A 19891-nucleotide genomic window follows, 5' to 3' on the forward strand; every position below is an offset into this window, starting at 1 on the left:
GGGATTGTAAACCAGCTATGTGGTTTTCATTGAAAATCAGAGTCATCTGCATTCTACTAGGTGCTTCACATAGTATTTTGGATAAAAATCAGTGACTTGAAAATGTTGTTATAAAGCAAGTTGATTGGCATGGGCAAAATTGGGTACTTTTTACTTGAAACCCCATATCCTTTTATGGAATTCAGGTAGCTTCAGAGAAAGGTAACATTAAAAGACTTGTTTCCTCAACTGTGATTTTTACACAGCTCTCTCATTCCCTCAGTGACTGTTTCTTTCATTCCCCTCTCCTTTTTTCTGGAACCAAAATAAACAACCAATCCTCCTCAAATTTATGACTTTGATATGATCCATTAGAGTTGACAAGATAGGCATCAATAAGGAATGTTATTGCACCAATCTTTCTGCAAAAAAATCTCATACTCATAATAAACATTGCATATATAGCATAGCATCTAATTTTCTTAAAGGTTTCCTGGGTTTTAATTTCCACTATTCCACCCAGAGGTCCATTCCATGTGTAGGCCAAACAATATGTGAAGAACCTCCTGACATCAGTCCTAGGTTTACCTTAACCAGTTTGAAGCCAAATCTCCTTGTGCTACTGTCACAGTTTAGCTTGTGGTACGAGAACACAGGGCACAGGAACAGTAGTTAGCCATTTAACCCTTCGAGCCTGTTCCACCATTCAATGAGATCACAGCTGATCTGTGACCTAACTCCATGTCACCTGATAATTTATTGCATGCCTCATGGAAGAAAGCTGTTAACTCTAATCTCACGATCCCTCACCTGCACCTTTTGTAAGTTCATAGCTGATTCTGATTGTTGCTGAACTTTTTAAGATGAACCTCTTCTCATATTCAATGATATAGCGTGTTTGGGTTCACACAGCGGCAGCACCAAGGCTGGCTCTGAGATCCTAACAGCCTCTCCCTGCTAACTAGACATGTTGTCTAGTCTTCGCTCTACTTGTGGTGATTCCAGTTCAGACTGGGACATCCTGGAGCTATGAAGGGGCCATATCGGTGCACTTTCACTCAAGTGCTTTTCACCCAGTGAATCACTGTCTTTGAACACAGGAATGTCTTCCAAGCATGAATGAGGCAAATTACCAGTTAATCTGTTTGAGGCAAATATTGGCCAGGACATCTTTAATTGCCAAGAAGTTCTCCAAGTTGCACCATTGGCTCTTTGAATCCACCCTTACAAACGGAATGTGCTTTGGTTTGTTTTCTCGTTTTGAGATGGTGGAATGGGTAATTCAAGAATGATTTGGTTGAGCTCACATAGGGTGTCTCGTGGATATTGTGATCTTGTGGCACTCTACTTTTCAGGATGTTGTGCACAGGAACAGAACTGAGAGAGGGTTTAGCTATCAGATAAAGCTGAGAAGACTCAGGGGCAACGTGATGGTCTTTAAATTATTAAAGGTATTAAAGGTAAATTATTAAATTATTCAGTAAGGTAGATGCAAAGAAGATGTTTCCACCTGTGGGGGTTTGATCTAGATATAGAAAACTTAAGGGTCATAAGTATAATATAATCACTAATAAATCGCTTAAGTGCAGGATAATTAGGAAAGCCAGCATGGATTCATTAAAGGAAAATCACTTTTAACTAACTTGTTGGAGTTTTCGAGGAGTTAACAGAAAGTTGATAAGGGTAATGCTGTTGATATGGTGCATATGGATTTTCAAAAGGCATTTAATGCAGTGCCACACAACAGACTTGAGCAAAATTCTAGGTCATGGAATAAAAGGGAAAGTAGGCACTTGGATAAGAAGTTGCCTGAGTGACAGGAAACAGTAGTGATAAGTGGTTGTTTTTCAGATTGGAGGAAGGTTTGTAGTGGAGTTCCCAGGGGTCAGTGTTGGGACCCTTGCTCTTCTTGATAAATATTAATTACCTAGACTGTGGTGTTCAGGGCACGATTTCAAATTTTTCAGATGATACAAAGATTGGAAATGTTGGCAACTGTGATGAGGATATTCTTGAACTTCAAAAGGACATAGACATGTTGGTGGATTGGGCAGACAAGTGGCAGAAGTTGCTCAATGCAGAGAAAGAGGTGATTCAGTTTGGCAAGAAGAATGTGGAGAATTCAGGAGAAACATCTTTACCCAGAAAGTGGTTAGAATGTGGAACACGCTACCAATGGACTGAAATTATGGCGATAATAAATCTACCTCCTTTACTCTCCTGATTAAAATTTTTGTTGTCCGTGGGGCAGAGTTTCCACTTTGGGGGCAGTCGGCAAGATGGGCACAAATTGCATCCATTTTGAAGAGTTTTATCTCTCTTGAGATTCTGTTCAAACTCATTTTTGCATATCACTGAACACAATCTGCCACCAAGCAACGCAGGTTCAAGTACAATTTTTCTTTTAAGGGTAGCTTTAAAAGTTATTCATTTAGGAGTTAGGTTTGATTAATACAACTGAAAATTTGTTTAACACAAAAATGAAAGCATTTTTAACCAACGTCAATCCACCACATGCGACTAACCAATTTTTAAAATGCTGAATTACTTTTTTAAAGAAAATACATAAAAACTGGCTGCTCGAAAAAAAAAAAAATTACGTTCAGAAGTTTTTACAACTTGCCCATTGGTGCCCTCGAGCCCAAAGAACCAGATTAATTTTTGGGACCGCCTCAAAGACTCTCAGATGCACACAATTAACACCAACTCCCAACGGTGATTAATTCATGTCCAGGCTGGCCATTTTTGAGAGATCTTTCTAGCACAGTGCTCTTTAAGCTAGCACATAATGTTGTTGGATGTGCTGAATGTAATTTGTGTTTAAAACTCCACCATCATTTATGTATTTGACTGTCCTCAAGTTCCTGTACAATGTAAAGGAGAAGGGGGCCGAGTATAAAGGACTGCTGACCTCTGCTTTCTGCTGTTATTCTCTGATTCCACCCTCGATATTCTCTTTTTCTGTTAATACTTGCAGGTCATCTTTGCTGCTACTTCCCCCTCAAACATTGTGTGTGTAACTTCAGTGATTCTTGAGAGACACATACTGCAACAAAGAAAACAACTGCTCAAAATCTTGGATTGGCCTCATTGCTGTTTCTTTTTCTAAGATAAGGAGAAAAGCTGAAATGATGGGAAAAGGGGGAGGGAGTAGATAAATATAAAGATTAGAGAATTGTAAGGTGGGAAAGCTGGGAGCTCAAGAAGAATGACAAATGGTGAGAATGCATTGTGGAAGTGGGTGAATGAGGAGAGTCCTTTATTGTGTTTGTTTCCACAAAATGTTTTGTTTACTTCACATTTTCTCTTGTTTTCAGCATCAAGCTGAAGGTGGAGTTGCCTGAAGTCCATATCCTGTCTGGAGAGGCCATAGCAGCCAGTCTGTGCGGTGAGCATACCAATCCACTGTATAATCAGAAAAAGACCAATGTGCTGTGTAAAAAGAACGCACGTTCCGAAATAGATTCAAACACTCTGCAAATTGATGGCAAACTATTGGAATGTTGTCCTCAGTCAGTTTGAAATACAGGAACTAAGGGTTGCAACAACTGACCCCAAAACCAATGCCTTCAATCCATGCTGTGTGGGGGAAGGTAGGGGAGAGGGAGAGACTGACTGGAGCCTGTCTTTACAAAATCTGGTCTCATACTTATGTTTACATTGAACTCCGACCCACCGATACAAATGGTAAATTCAGCACTTGTTAGTCCAGAATGGAAGGTTTGCAGGTTTATATCAAGCCAACTCTCTTCTCATCTTTTCAGGTGGTTCCATGTGACTCCGTTGGTTGCTTAAGTGTCCTTCATTCACCACCTCCAGCTGCTGTGATACTGTGCTAAGTATATAGATTTACCATACCACTCATTGTGGCATCAGCCTGTCTGCTGTCATTGGTCAACACTGACCATGAGCTACCTCATTTCTTCTTTTTCCAGAGCCACAAGTCAGATTGTGTCATCATTATTGGATAGGATGAAGAACTGCTCCTTTTAATAGGGTTTTGAATCAACATCTTGACAGGCTCTTCAGGTACAGGTTAAAGATCCTGTAGCATTATTTGAAAGCAGCATCCCCACTTGATAAATACACTAGCAAAGAATACTGAATGAATTGGCTTTTTGTGTCTCTGCTGTTGCTAGGTTGCCTACATAAGGGTCACTGCATTCAAAAATTCATTGTGCTTTAAGCCCCTTCTCTCTCTCACCTGTTCATGCAGATATAAAACTTCCCATGGCGCTTCCAAAAAAGAGGGAGCTGTACTGCCCAATAATCCCACAATTTTATCGTAACTGATTAACAGGTCATTTAATCTTTGTGCAAGGCCCCACATAATCTGAGCCACCTTCATCTACATAATTTCCTGCACCTCTAACAATGCATTAACTAAGCAGGGCATTGAGGTGTTATATGAAGTCAAGTTTTCTCTTTGTACTTGTGACTTGCATTATTAATTACTCCATTGTGTTTGGGTGTTTCTGTATTCTGATTGCTAACCGGTCACTTTGACAACAGTGCAAGTCTGACGCCAGAGATTTCTACTGTGATCCAACTTTTGGTGTTGAGGGGAAAGAGAAGAAGCAGGAGCGTTTGACAGGCTCTTCTGTTCATCTGATTGTTTTCAGGATAAAACTAAAGTAAAGGAAGGAATGGTGAGCGAGCTGGTGTGGTGCACTTGTCCTCAAGATCAAGTATTTCTTTTCTAAGGAATCCCTTTTAAATATTTTGATAAGATATGGTGTTCTTTTGCCACCCTTGAGGTACCAGTATACATGGTCTTGTTCATGGGATCACAAAGCAAAGAGAAAGGAGGCTATTCAGCCCATTGTGAACACTTTCTGAAAGAGCTATCCAATTAACCCCACTCCCCTGCACTTCCTCCAAAATCCTGCAAACTTTCATCCTTATCTGATCAGTTTTTATTGCAGCCTATGTATTTGAAATGTTCTAGCTGAGGGTTTTATCCAATATCTAAATCTAATTTTCATTACATTTGTCTACCAGCCCAATTAACTTTAAATTAAAAGTGCCTTATCTGTGGTTTCATTTTCAACTTGAAGTGCAGACACCGAATCTTTTGAGATTTATAAAGGCACCATTACATTGGGACTGCAGAAACCTACAGGCATTTCAAGATTGCTGATTGGCCAAACCATGAGGTGGACTAGGATCATGGAAGAGAAAACTGGATTAAAAGATTTTGTCTGTTTGTAACAGTCCCCAATGCTGGAACACACCAGGGTTAACACTCCTTCTGTCTTTGTATTGGTAGGTGGAGATGGCTTGAGCTGTGGTACTGCCCCATCTGTAGCCGGATATGAGAGAGCAGAGCATCCCACTGTAATGGATCCATGTGAAAGAGGGATCCCTGCTGCTATTCTCCATCAGTGTGAAACAAAGTGCATCTTTCTCCCGTGTAAAAGTGTGAAACAGTCAGTCAGCGGTGACTGCCTGCTTTCAACATTGGCCAATGAAATGTGTACAGAAAATGGAACAAGCAGTGAGGTGTCTGAAGAAAACACAGGGGCTAAAGTTCCAAAATATGAAGCAAAGCTTCCTGCCACACTCCTGAAGCATGCTGAAGTAGAGAAGCCAGTAGGAGGTGAGAGTACTGGGAAGGCACTTGGAGAAAACAAATTGGTTGTGGTACCACTCCAGGCAGCAGCCACCGAGAAGTTTACAGAGCTTGGGTTAGTTCGGGAAGTGCCTTTAGAAGATGCAGTGGGTGGGGATGTGCCAGACCTAATTCCTTCAGCTACCACAGCAACCAGCCACTCGCTCGCAGAGATTGAGGTGGAAAATGAAGTGCCTGTAACTATTAGGATGCTTGCAAAGAATGGGCTGGCTGAGGCACCTTCGGATAAGGCAACTGTTAAGTTGCCTGTGAAAGTTGAAATGACCACAAATGTGTTTTCAGAGAATCACTTGGCCTGTGAAACATTAGAAGGTGAAGTGGTTAGAGAATGTGTGACTTGTACGAATCTCAGAGAGTCCGGTGTGCCAATAGCACCCAGTGACTTGACCGCAGTGGGTGTGGCAACCATAGAAGTTACAGCAACAAACGTGGCTGTTGAGGGCATGTTGCCTGAGAGACTATCGGATAATACAGAAATCATGGATTTGGGAGTAGAAGGGGAGGTGACCACTGCCATGCCTGTTGAAGATGCAATGACCAGTGCAACACTTGCTGAGAATCAGTTAGCCACTGAGGTACTTGCAAGGGATGAAACAACTGCAGAATTTGTGACCTTTGCGTTTCTAGCAGAGCACATGTTGACTGATGCACCTACAGACACAGCAGTTCTGCCCAAAGCAGTACCTTTAAGAGTTACGGCAACCACAAGCTCTCTTCCCGAGAGTGAGGTCCCTCCAGCTACAACCATGGAGATGTCTGCAGAGTGTGGTCTACCCAATGAGGATTCTGTAGAAAGAGCAATGGCCAGTATCATGCTTAAAGTGAATGAATTGGTTGATGTACCTACAGATATTACTGCTGTTGCCATTGAGGATTCCACGGAGGACGAGCTGACCACGGAGGACGAGCTGACCACGGAGGACGAGCTGACCACGGAGGACGAGCTGACCACGGAGGACGAGCTGACCACGGAGGACGAGCTGACCACCGAAGTGCCTATTAAAGATGTGACGTTTGATAAAACACTAATGGAAAGTGAGTTGGCTGACATACCTGCAGATACTACTGCTGCTGCGATGGAGATTTATACAGCCACTGAGCTGGCCATGCAAGTCGGTGTGACAGCCAGTAGTCCGCTTGCAGAGAAACAGCTGGCTAGTGAGGCACTCGCAGAAGTTGAAACAGCTGAAAGTGTGACTTGTGAGATTCTAGTTGATGGAGAATTAGTTGATATACCCACAGATGTAGTCGTGATTGAATTAACTGCAGAGAATGAGGATCATGAAGCAAAGTCTCTAGAAGTTGCAACAACCAAAGGGACCATTACAGAGAATGGATTATTTGTGCTGTCTCCGGATATGATTGGTTGTGCAGCTAAAGCAGTGCTTTCCCATGGTAGGTTTCTGGAGAGTGAGTTGGTTGAGTTTTTCCCAGAGACTTTGACACCCATAAAGGATGAGAAGATCAGAGAGGTTTCTGTCAAGGGTGTGATGACCAGCAAAATACTTGAAGAGAATGGTTCGATGAAGCCACCTCCAGATGTAGCGAACTTGGGGATGGCTGCAGAAGGTGAGGTAACTACAGCATTGACCAATGATGATGCAGAAGGTGATATGATGGTAGCAAGAAATACAATCAGTGAGGATATTAAAGCAGAAAGCAAGATATCAAATGAAACTTCTGGTGTCAACACCTTCCGAAAGAAGCAATTTGAGCCACTGACATTGAAAGAAGGTAATGTTTGCACCTATGTTGATGGATACGCAATGTGCTGCAAGGATAACAGACATAAAGATGTTGACCTCAACTGTGAATTGGAATCTGTTTCAGTACCATTTACACGGACTCTGTGTGTTCAGTGCAGAAAACAGGAGGCAAGCTGTGTGGAAAAGCAAGATTGTCAAACAGTAATGGACAGAACAGACATGCTTGGACAATTTGGAACGTCACCAGTCTGTGAAGAAGCAGCCATTTGCTGTGTAAAGCTGAAAGCGCTGCATAGTGCAAGTAGGAGGAAAGAGTTTATCGGGTTAAAGCTGAGGAATTTAAACCACGCAGTGCTTTTATCAAATAGTACTCCGCATATCCCCAGATTTGAGAAGTTCTGGGTGAACAGGGCTTTGCAGTGTGTGGATTACTGCAGCAGAGTGAGTAACTGTGTCATTGCTGGCATGGACCACAAGGTCCAACCACTGGAAGAAATAAAACCAAAGAATCTGCCTCTTCTATGGAGTAATAATTTAGAACGTAGTAAATGGTGCAGAAAACCTGTGCTATTGGAGCACTTGTCAACCATTGCTAATGGTCTGAGTGTGTTTTCCAAGTGTGTAGAAGTGCCACAGGAATTCTTTCGAACATCTGACCTTATTATAGCTATGGGTATGTGTAGTAGGTTTCAATTACTGCAGTTTTGCTTCAATACTGAACAGACATCCTATGTGGACACTTACTGCCACCTATCACCCCCAAGTAAAGAACAGTCCATCAGTGCGAAGCCTCCTGCCCAGTTTTACAGCAAGGATCAGCACTGGTCTTTTCCCAGTAACTGTACACATTTCATTACTCCGGATTTCGCTATTTCGCCTCATCTCAACGTGACTTCATTGCTTTCTTTTTTCACTGACAGTGACGAAGCAGTTAATCAATGCTCTGAAAGGACAAGCTTATCAATTATTCCACAACACACGAGTCAAGACTCTTGGACAATTTCCCAATGCCATGCCAGCTTTGGCAAGACCTGTTGGCCATCTGCTTCGCCATTCAAGACTGGGAGGTGCCCTTGCACTTGTTCCAAGTTTGGGTTGCATACAGTTCTAGCACTTTCATCCCCGGCCTGTTACAGGCTGTGGACAAGGCAGCGCCATTTTGGCAGAGCCCCTAATGCCCATTGGCCATCCTTCTCTCAAATTGGAGAGGGTTTGAAAAGACTCATTCTCCCGGTTCATTCAGACAAATCCGTTTGGTCGCTGACCTACACCTTGGGCAGAGTAGTGTCATGGTGGAATCAGCACAGTCCATCACCTTGTGTGTCGAGATTCAACATTAGCCCTTTAAACAACTGCAGGAGGAGCATTCCCAGGTTAGTGCCAAGTACTTTTATTATTAGGTGAAATTCAGAGAGGAAAGTTTTTGTAATGGGAAAAATACTAATAATTAATCATTAGCTCTGATGTTGCTGTCGAGGTCTTTCTGCCCATTATGCCTGTGCCAGCTCTTTGAAATAGCTATCCAAATAGTCCCACTTCCCCCCTCTTTCACCAGAGCCCTGCAAATTTTTCCTTTCCAAGAACATATCCAATTCCCTTTTGAAAAACCGTATTAAATCTGCTTCCACCTCCTCCCTTTCAGGCAGCACATTCCAGATCACAACTTGCTGCTTGCCCACAAATCTGTTCAGCATTGGAACTTTTGTTTTACATTCTCTTAATCCCTTCACTTCTCTACATTTACCACCTTCAGGACAGGAAGAAGAGCTTGTGGTTCTGTGGGCACTGCCAATAGCAACCTTGCCACCAGTAGCCCCAGCATTTCACCCAAAAATGGGCGTACTTCACATGTAAGCCTGGATGGCTCTTGGCTTGTAGTTGTCATTCCAGCTCAGTTTTCATCTTCATTGCATGTGTGTCCAGTAGCAGCCACTGGGTAGTGAGCAGCGGTTTGATTCTCCCCTTTCAAGTCTAGGGTGCTAAATTTTATTTTGATGTTGCCACCACTTGCACAGGGCAAAGTTTGAACATGAACCTTCCTAGATTTTAGAGTTCAAGATTGTCCCATGTCTATCTCTGATCTATCAAGTTTTAAACCAGTTTAGAGTGCCACAGGTTTCAAATCAGTAGTTAGCACCTGGTGAAGTAAATGTATAAGGAGAATCAGGGCAACAATTACCCTACATCCCAACTGGCATGTAGCAAGCCTATATCCAGGAACGTATTGTTTCTGATTATTGTATTAATCACAGAATCAGAATCTCACAGTGCAGAAGAGGCCCTTCGGCCCATTGACTCTGCACCGACATGTGAGAAACACCTGACCTACCTACCTAATCCCATTTACCAGCACTTGGCCCATAGCCTTGAATGTTATGATGTGCCAAGTGCTCATCCAGGTACTTTTTTAAAGAATGTGAGGCAACCCACCTCCTCCACCCTCCCAGGCAGTGCATTCCACCCCCTGGGTAAAAAAGCTTTTCTTCACATCCCCCCTAAACCTCCTGCCCCTCACCTTCAGCTTATGCCCGCTTGTGACTGACCCTTCAACGAAGGGGAACAGCTGCTCCCTATCCACCCTGTCCATGCCCCTCATAATCTTGTACACCTCGATCAGGTCACCCCTCAGTCTTCTCTGCTCCAACGAAAACAACCCAAGTCTATCCAACCTATCCAAGAGTTACAGCACAAAAACAGGCCATTCAGCCAAATGGGTCCTTGACTGTTTATGCTTCACTGGTCCCTCTTGCTTCATCTGACACTATTGACATATCCTCCTGTCACTTTATGTCTCATACTTAGCTACCTTCCCCTCTAGTGACACCCTCCTATTTCTCATCCAAGTGCTGCCCCTCAGACATCACCTGAGAACATAATGTCAGCTTTTAGATATACACTGACAGCACCCAGCTCTCCTTCACCATCACCTCTTGACCCCTTCATGGCCTGATTTATCATGCTGTTTGTCAGACATCCAGTATTGAATGAATAGAAATTTCTTCCATTTAACTATTGGGATGATCCCAGCCACTGAATCCATCCCCCTCCCTGGTCAATGTCTGAGGCTTAAACAGGCTGTTCACCACCTTGCCGTCTTATTTGATCCTGAGCTGAACTTCTGACCCAAAACCCCTTCCATTGCCACATGCTTTGACCTTAGTCATGAGTCTCCTTCATTATTTTATTCAAGGCCTTTTGAAAGTCCATATATATTACATCCACTGCATTACCTTTGTCTACTCTGTTACGTCAAATAATTCAAAAAGGTAGGTTAAGAATTACTTCATTTTTAAAATCTGTGCTAATGTCTCTGCTATCTCCTATCTTCTCCAAACCAAAGGTTTTATCCTCTCCAGTTTCCAGTTCATTAATTATCTTCCCCCACTTTCTAAATAAAATGTCTTGATATCCTTTTGGATCTCTTCTAACGTTACTTATTTCTAAATACTGAGATGAAATAACTGTGCAATATTTCTTCCATTTTCTTGCTATTATGTGAGTTTATCTTGTGCATCCTTTAGTGGCAATGTCCCTGTCTGTAGAATATTCCTTGACAATTTAATTTTGTAGTCCCTTTTTTGCCTTTCTGACCTGTTTTGACTTCCTTCCCTAACCTCATTCCTCTTTTGTTTTTGTTCTTTTTATAGTCCTCGTACTTAATGTTAGCCCTTTTCTTTCGATTCCATGATTTTCATTATTGAATAGATTATTATTGTTTCATTATTGGCCCTCCTATTTCCCATCCACATGCTGTCCTTGGCAACATCATCCAAAAACAGTGTTCGTTTTCATTTGTACGTTGACAACACCCAGCTCTTCCTCACCACCATCTCTCACGACTCCTGCACTGTTGCTAAATTATCAGACTGCTCATCCAGCATCCAGTTGGATAAGCAGAGTTTCTTTCGATTAATATTGAGAACACTGAAACCATTGTTTTCGGTTGCCAGTCCATTCCCGACCTACAGACTCCCTCCCTTTCTCTGGCAACAGTCTGAAACTAAACCTCACAACCTTGGTATAAAAACAGAAAATGCTGGAAAAACTCAGCAAGCCTGGCCGCACCCATGGAGAGAGAAGTGTTGGCTCTGTTTCTCTCTCTCCATGGACCTGCTGAGATTGTTTCCAGCATTTTCTGTTTTCATTTCAGATTTCCCGCATCCGCAGTATTTTACTTTTATTCTCAACCTTGGTGTCGTGTTTGATCCCAAAATGAACTTCTGAACTTATATTCAGACCAGCACTAAAACTACCTATTTCCGCCTCCTCAACTTTGCCCCTTCAGCTCATCTACTGAAACACTCATTCGTGCCTTTGTTACCTCTAAACTTGACTATTCCTACACAATCCTGGCTGTTCTTCTGCCCTCTGTAAACTTGAGGTCATCCAAAACTCTGCTGTCCGTGTCTTAAGTCGCAGCAAGTTCAGCTCACCTCTCACCTCTTGTGCTCACTGACCTACATTGTATTGATGTCTTGATTTTAACATTCTCATCTTGTTTTCATATCCCTCCATGGCCCCTCCCCTCCCTATCTCTGTAATATCCTCCAGCTCTACAATCTTCCGAAATATCTGTGCTCCTCTGATTTTGTGCATCCCCTTTTAATTGCTCCACTATTGGTGGCTATGCTTTCAGTTGCCTAGGCCCCAAGCTGTGGAATTCCCTCCTTAAATCGTTCCTCCTCTCTACCTCCTTTGATTCACTCCTTTTAAAAACTTCCTTTGACCAAGCTTTTGGTCATCTAATCTAATATCTCCTTATGCAGCCCAGTATCACACATTGTTTTGTAATGGTACTGTGAGAAGTGCCTTAGGATGTTTTATTATGTTAAAAGTGCTACGTAAATATAAATTCTTATAAATTATTTTTGTGTTTTTACATGAATTCTCTTGATCAGTTTTTTATTTCCCACTGCTTTTCTTTCTTTGACATTTTTTTTTCTAGCTTGCCTTCCCTATTTCTATTCTTATTCCCTTTTAAAATATTTTTCCCAATCTATTGTTTTGGTCTTTAGTTTAAGAGTTTCTCGATCATTAGCTTACATCTTATTTTGTGGTCACTATTTCCTAGATGTTCCCCTATGCCTATCTCTCATACCTGCTCTGGTTCATTTCCCATTGCTAGATCCTGCAGTGATTCCACTTTCATTGGGCCTCTAGTACTGGGTAAGAAAGGAGTCCTGTGCAAACTCTTTAAATCTCCATTCTCTTCTCCCTTTTCCCTAATTCTTGAAAGTTTATTTTACGGTGATTGAAATCACCCATAACTACTTTTCCATGTATTTTACTCATTTCATAGGTTTGCCTACATATTTCTCCCTTCCACTATTTGATGGTCTTTAGTATACCCCTATGAGTGCGATCCATTCTCTCCCATCCTTTTATCTTAATCCATGCGCATGTTTCTATCTTAATATGAGCTAATCCTTTATTTTCTTACTGCCATTGTTATTTCTAATTCATGCAACTGCACTAACCCCAGCCCTCTTCCTTCCCTATCTTTTCTAAACCAGTTATGTCCTGCAATATTTAACTGCCGGTCCTGTTTTTTAAGCAGCCATAATCCAGTTATCCCTATTATATTGGGTTTCTCTCCAAGAGTTGTTGTCTCCAATTCCTCTGTTTTGTTTCAGATATTGTGCATGTTGCTGTGTGGGAACAAAATAATTTGATTACATTAATGGCTCCTATTGCTATTTTCAAAATTCAGATTTTTATTCATTTTAGGTATTATAGCGTTGTTACAGATCAGCCTTGATCTAATTAAATGGCAGAAGAGGCTTGAGAGGCTGAATGGTCATTTTCCCATTCTGTCCAGCCATACATGTCACCCTTATTTCTTACCGTGGTCTGATCTTTATTCTAATCTCATTTCTTTTATCTTCAGACTACTGTTACTTCCACTAAATATTTCTACCACTACCCACCCCTACCCTGCCCCCACCGCTTTCCTTGTTTTAAGTCTTGTGTCCGACCTTATTTATCCTTTTCAAAAGAACTTGAAGTACAAGAACAGAAGTAGACCATTGTGCCCTTGAGCCTGCCCCGCCATTCAATACCATTATGGCTGACCTTGGGCTTCAACTTCACATTCCTGTCCGCTCTCCATATCCCTCGATTCCCAGAGGGACCAAAAATCTGTATATCCCAGCCTTAAATATATTCAATGACTGAGTATCCACAACCCTCAAGAATTCCAAAGATTCACAACCCTTTGAGTGAAGTAATTTCTCCTCATCGCACTGTGTTCAAAATCCCCCAGTCAGGGGAACAACCCCTCGGTTTCTACCCTGGCAATCCCTTTCAGAATCTTGTGTTTCAATGAGATTGTTTCTCATTCTTCTAAACTGCAAAGAATAGAGACCTAATTTACTTAGCCCCTCATCCCAGGAGCCAATCTAGAGGATCTCTGCTGTGCCATCTGCAAGGCAAGTATGTCCTTCCTTAGATTCAGAGACCAAAAGTATGTACCTTACTCCAGGTGTGGTCTTACCAAAGCCCTATACAAATGTAGTAAAACTTTTTTATTCCTGTACTCCAATCTCCTTGCAATAACAGACTACGTGCCATTTGCTTTCCTAATTGCTTGCTGTACCTGCATGCTCTGGTGTCGTCATGTTTGAGGTGCAGACTGTCCCAGCTCCCTCTTGTTCCATGAAATGGAACCCTCTTTCCAGCATTCCTCTTTCAGCCATTCACACTCCTTTCTGATCTGTTTACCCTGTGCCTGTTGAGATATTGCTTGTGCAGTAATACGGAGGTTACCTGTGTGGTCTGAGCAGCTGGTGTTATCTTAACGCAACCTTGTTACAGGCGGTCTGTGAAATTTCATTGACTTCAGGATCAGGGAAAAATGCCGCCTTTAGTGAAGGGAATCACAGAATTCTAACAGCACAGAAGGAGATCATTCGGCTCATCATGTCTGCTGCGGCTCTCCGAATGAGCATCATGACCTAGTGCCATTGCCCTGCCTTTTCCCTGTACCCTTGTACGTTGTTTCTATTCAAATAATCATCTAATGTACTCTTGAATGCCTTGATTGAACCTGCCTCCACCACACTTCCAGCCAGTGCGTTCCAGACGCAAACCATTCGTTGTGTGAAAAAGTTTTTTCTCATCACATTTGCTTCTTTTGCAAATCACTTTAAATCTGTGCCCCCTCATTCTGGATCCTTTTACGAGCGGCAACAGCTTCTCCCTATCTACTCTGTCCAGCCTCCTCATGATCTCAAGTACCTCTATGAAAATCTCCTCTTAGCTGCCTTCTCTCCAAGGAGAACTGTCTCAACCTCTCCAATCTATCCTCATAGCTGAAGTTTCTCATCCCTGGAACCATTCTTGTAAACCTCTTCTGCACTCTCTCCAATGTGTTCACATCCTTCCTATAGTGTGGTGCCCAGAACTGTACACAACACTCCAGCTGAGATCTAACAAGTGTCTTATATAAATTCAGCATAACCTCCTTGCTCTTGTACTCTTGCCCCTATTAATAAAGCCCAGGATACTATGTGCTTAACTGCTCTCCACCTGTCCTGCCAACTTCAATGATCTATGCACATATACACCCAGGTCTTTCTGCTCCTGCACCCCCTTCAAAACTTCATCCCTTATTTTATATTGTCTGTTCCTGTTCTTCCTACCAAAATGCATCACCTTACAGTTCTACAAGTTGAACTTCATCTGCCACCTATCTGCCCACACCCACCAACTTGTTTATGTCCTTTTGAAGTTCTACACTGTCCTCCTTGCAGTTTACAACACTCCCAAGTTTCGTATCATCCACAAACTTTGAAATTGTGCTCTGTACACCAAGATCTACATCATTTATTTATATCAGGAAAAGCAAGGGTCCCAATACTGACCCCTGGGGAACTCCACTATAAACCCCCCTCCAGTCCAAAAAATATCCATTGACCATTACTCTCTGCTTCCTATTTTTCAGCCAATTTTGTATCCACGTTGCTACTGCCCCTTGTGAGAAAAGTTATTGCTCATGGAATACAAGTCTGTTGTGTGGCACTGTGTCAAATGTCTTTTCAAAGTCCATGTACACCACATCAACAGCATTTTCCTCATCAACCTTTTCTGTTTCCTGTTCAAAAAAAGAGGAAGATGCTCGCTGTCCCCTTAATTATTGAAACAAATGATATTTCCCCAGTAAATAAAGTTTTCAAAACCCCATGCAGTAAATGATTGGTACTAGTCTTAACAAGAGTCAAATATACATGTAAATGGAGTGCAAAAATGTCCATGTTCTGTTCAAACTTGGAGGTAAAAATCTCTGACCCCAGGATAACTATAGCATTCTTTGTTTAATATTTTCTGTCATGCTATCAAAAACATCACTGATGTGATGCAGGCTGAAGTTCAAATCCTTAATCTAAACCATGTATTCTGATTTCGTATTTTGTGATGTTGAGTTTTTTGCCCGTTGATTTGTGTGTGGTTATTGTAGCTGTTTCCCAATCTGCTGTCCTATGGTGATGTACTCAAGGAAGTCTTGCATCTTTCACGTCAGTGTCTTTTGACCACTTTGCATTGTTTTTAGGGATTCAGTTGTACACGTAACAAGCTTCTATTTGTTTATCCAGTTTCCGTCCATCCAATCTCATCGCTGGAAATGGAACCAATTTGAGTGAAGCAAAATCATTGCTAATTCTACAGGCCAATGAGAGGATGTAAGTGTTAAAACTACTTTGTGTGAGTTATTATGGAATGCTGGTCTCGGTACAGGCGGGGTTTGCTATGGAATGCTGGTCTCTTGGTACAGGTAGAAGTTACTCTGGAGCGATGGTATCTCTCCTTCCTCTCCCTCACTTCCCTCTTTCCACCTCCCCGTAACTATGATATGCCAACCACACAGACCTCACATTTGGAAAAGTCCCTCTTAAACGTACCAGCATTCGGAATACTCTGGCTGGTTGATACAAGGCTTTGGGCTGCCCTTCCAGATCATAGCTGGTTTCCTGCTCCTGAATGATGACCTCCTGCTACAAAATGTGCCCTTATGCACTTGGTTTCTAAAATAAAATATGGCTTGTCTAATATGGCAAGAGTTTCCGCTTTTAGTTTCAGATACATGGGGGAAGTAGGCGGGTCTGCTGTAATGCTCTCTTGTGAGACGAGTGCCCCTGGGTCAAACATAGCAGGAAATGTCAAGCTTGCATTCCAGGAAAAATAGGTGATCTTGGTCAGGGCAACATGTGGCCCATGTGCTTGTCCCCCATGTTCTTACTTCTGAACACTGTCCCATCCCAGTACTGGAGAGTACTCTGTCTGGATGTTGGGTGAGATTTGACAAAAGTGCTGACTAAACCCCCACCCCCCCCCCCACACCACCACCAGCCAGTCCACCATCACCATTGCTAACTGGCCTGGTAACATGCTGCACGTTTCATAATTGGACACTGTACTGGGAAGCTATAGAGTCCGAGGCTCAGTTACTCCAGTCTGAATCAGCACCTTGCAGGAAAAGGAAAGTGTGGTGTAAGACATTTGCTGGTGGCCACTGACTCAAAATAATTTGAAATTCTTGGTTTGTTTTGTTGGGAAGTTGTGGTGTCAGTGGGTTGACTAAAGTAATCTTTGTGCTTTCCCCCACAGTGACCTGCAGCACCTGAACTTTGACTGCATCAAAGAGCCGTATCTCGCTTTACCAGACCCGCCTACCTCATCCCCAGAATGCACTGTCACTGACAGCACCTTCTCCTCTGCTTCAGCCCTCGTCCCGAGCATTACATTTGCAGAAACCCAGCTCCACTCTGAACAAAAAGAGGCAAGTAAAACTCAGGACAGCTACGTTTTCCGCTCACCCTGTTGCTCCAAAAGGAGGCGCAATCTTGGTGTCAGAGCTAGGCTTTTCAGGGTCAGAATCAGGACTGACTTCTTCCAAACCATGGGTAGTGAAAATAGGGATCTCTTTTCACCTCATTTCCCCAACCCGACCCATAGCTTTGTTGTTCGGGGTCAACTGAAATTTCAAAGCTGAGATTAATTGATTTTTGTTAGATGTCAAGGGATATGGAGCAAAAGGTGATAAATCCAGCCCTTGAGCAAATTCCACAATTCAATCAGATCATGGCTGATGTGTACCTCAACTCCATTTACCCAACTTTGCCCATATCCATGTTGACACTTAATCGATTAGTTTGATGATTAAAGGGATACGGGATCAGGATGAACACATCGGGTAATATGAACTTGCCACTTTGGCAGGAAGAATAGAAAAGTAGTATATTATTTAAATGGAGAGAGATCGCAGAACTCTGCAGTACAGAGGGATCTGGGTGTCCTGGTACATGAATCACCAAAAAGTTGTTATGCAGGTACAACAAGTGATTAGGAAGGCAAATAGAATGTTGTTATTTATTGTAAGGGGAACAGGGTATAAAGGTCAGGAGGTTTTGCTACAGTTGGCCTGACCACATCTAGAGCACTCGGTATAATTTTGGCCTCCTTATTTAAGAAAGAATATTAGAAGCAGTTCAAGGAGGGTTCATTTGACTGATTCCTGGGATGAAGGGGTTATCTTATGAGGAAAAGTTAGACGAGTCGGGCCTGTATCCATTGGAGCTCAAAAGAGAGTTGATCTTACTGAAACATATAAGATGCTGAGGAAACTTGACAGGGTGGATGCTGAAAGGATGTTTCCCCTTGTGAGAGAGTCTAGAACTAGGGGACAGTTTAAAATTTAATAATCCATTTAAGCTACAGACAAGAAGAAATTTTTTCACCCAGAGGGTGGTTAGTCTGTGGAATTTTCTTCCCCAGAGAGCAGTGGAGGCTGGGTCATTTAATATTTTGTAAGGGTGAGTTAGATAAATTCTTTACTGACAAGAGATTCAAAGGTTAGAGTGGAGAGTAGACAGGAAGATAGAGTCGATGCCACAATCAGTTCAGCCATGATCTTAGCAAAGTGCAGAGCAGGCTCAAGGGGCTGAATAGCCTACTCCTCCTAATTCATATGTTCATATAATGCCCCTTGTGCAGAGGCTAGACTGTTATAATTTCAGTGTAATTCTATGAGGTTAGTGCATTCGCCCTGCCATGATTTTTATATATTTCAATTCACCAGTGCCACTAATCTGTGGATTCAGCACAGGTATGGATGGTCATGTTGAGTGCCATTGTGCCAATGTATTTGTGGAAACAACGCACTGTGTGGCAGCTCATGGCTACAGATTGGCCACAATTACCAGTGTAAGACCTGGAACCAGCAGTAGTAATGCAGGGAGTGAGCCACAATCTGCACAATGTGAGAGTTTGTGTGGAAAGCAGCATGACTCCCAGGCAGCCACATCTGCAGTAACTGTCTGCAACTCTAGGAAGTTCAGCCCAAGGTGTTAGATATTGTGGTGCATCAGAGAGGGGGAGTGCTACCCGAACACTTCAGCCCAGGAGGCAGTCACATTCCTTAGGCTAGGAAGTAGTTTATATTAGGTTAGTGATCAGGGGCAGGTGAGGTAGAGGTATGAGGAGAAGAGTTGGCTGACATAGATAAGATCAGAAGATGCCGCACAAGGTTGTTACACACGATTAGAGTTAATGGGATTGATGACAGTATGGATTGTGCATTGGTTAGCATTCAGAAAGCGGAATCAGTGCTTGGGCCTCGGTCATTTACAAGTTATATCGATGAATTAGATGAGACCAATGTAATGTAACCGTGTTTGCTGGCGATACACCTTTAGCTGGGAAAATAAGCTGTGAAAAAGATGCAGAGAGTCTACAAAAGGGCATTAACCAGTTAAGTCATTAGTTAAGAAGATGGCAAATGGAGTCCAATGTAGGGAAGTGTGAAATGACCCACTTTGGTAGGGAGAGTGGGAAAGTAAAATATTTTTAAAGGTGAGATTATTAAATGTTGATGTTGAGGGGGACTTGAGTAACCTTGTACACGTATCACAAAGGTAACATGTAGGGTACCGCAAACCATTCTGAGGATAAATGGTATGTGGCCATTAACGCAAGGGAATTGGAGTATAAGAGTAAGAGAGTTTTGCTGCAATTTTAAGAGGCTGAGACCATACCTGGAGTACTGTGTACAGTTTTGGTCTCCATAGCTAAGGAAGGATATACTTGCACTAAATGGGATGCATCAAAAAATAACTAGACTGATTCCTGTAATTAAGGTAATATTGGAATGAAAGTGCTGTTCTATCAGGTGTTATTGAGTGGAATGGAGTTTGAAAGAGTAAAGTGACCTCATTGAAACGTAAAAAGTTCTGAAGCAGCTGAGGCTGTTTCCTGTGGCTGGAAAGCCTAGAACTAGGGGTCAGACAGTCTCCAGGTAAGAGCTCTTCAGGACTGACGGAGGATTTTGAATCTTTGGAAATCTCTATTGTAGAGGACTGGGTGTTCAGTCATTGTGTATATTCAAGACTGAGATCAATAAATTTTTGGGACACTAAGGGAGTTGATAGATATGAGGTGGGGATGGGAAAGTGTAATTGATATAGAAGTTCAGTCTTGACCTTATTGAATGGTGGAGCAGGCTCGAGGGGGCTTGTGGCCTACTCCTATTTCTTGTGACAGATCTCTAACCACCACTTTGGCAATGGCAACTACCAGTGAC

At 42.4% G+C, this 19891-nt stretch overlaps 1 protein-coding gene across 11 annotated transcripts in view; it reads left to right on the top strand.

The window, feature by feature from the left end:
* wu:fi75a02 overlaps nucleotides 1-19891 on the top strand; it is a 66432-nt gene that overhangs the window by 38470 nt on the left and 8071 nt on the right. For 6 of the 11 annotated variants that reach the window (XM_041202287.1, XM_041202286.1, XM_041202289.1 and 3 more), the window contains 4 exons: nucleotides 3297-3367; nucleotides 5249-8690; nucleotides 15909-15995; nucleotides 16921-17092. In XM_041202287.1, coding sequence (XP_041058221.1) covers nucleotides 3297-3367; nucleotides 5249-8690; nucleotides 15909-15995; nucleotides 16921-17092 — 3772 coding nt within the window. Of the gene's footprint in view, nucleotides 1-3296; nucleotides 3368-3751; nucleotides 4009-4491; nucleotides 4629-5248; nucleotides 8691-15908; nucleotides 15996-16920; nucleotides 17093-19891 lie in introns of those variants that run through there. The other 5 variants (XM_041202294.1, XM_041202296.1, XM_041202295.1 and 2 more) reach the window with 5 other exon arrangements.

The sequence above is a fragment of the Carcharodon carcharias genome, chromosome 13 (assembly GCF_017639515.1).
Source record: "Carcharodon carcharias isolate sCarCar2 chromosome 13, sCarCar2.pri, whole genome shotgun sequence".
Taxonomy (NCBI): Eukaryota; Metazoa; Chordata; class Chondrichthyes; order Lamniformes; family Lamnidae; genus Carcharodon; species Carcharodon carcharias.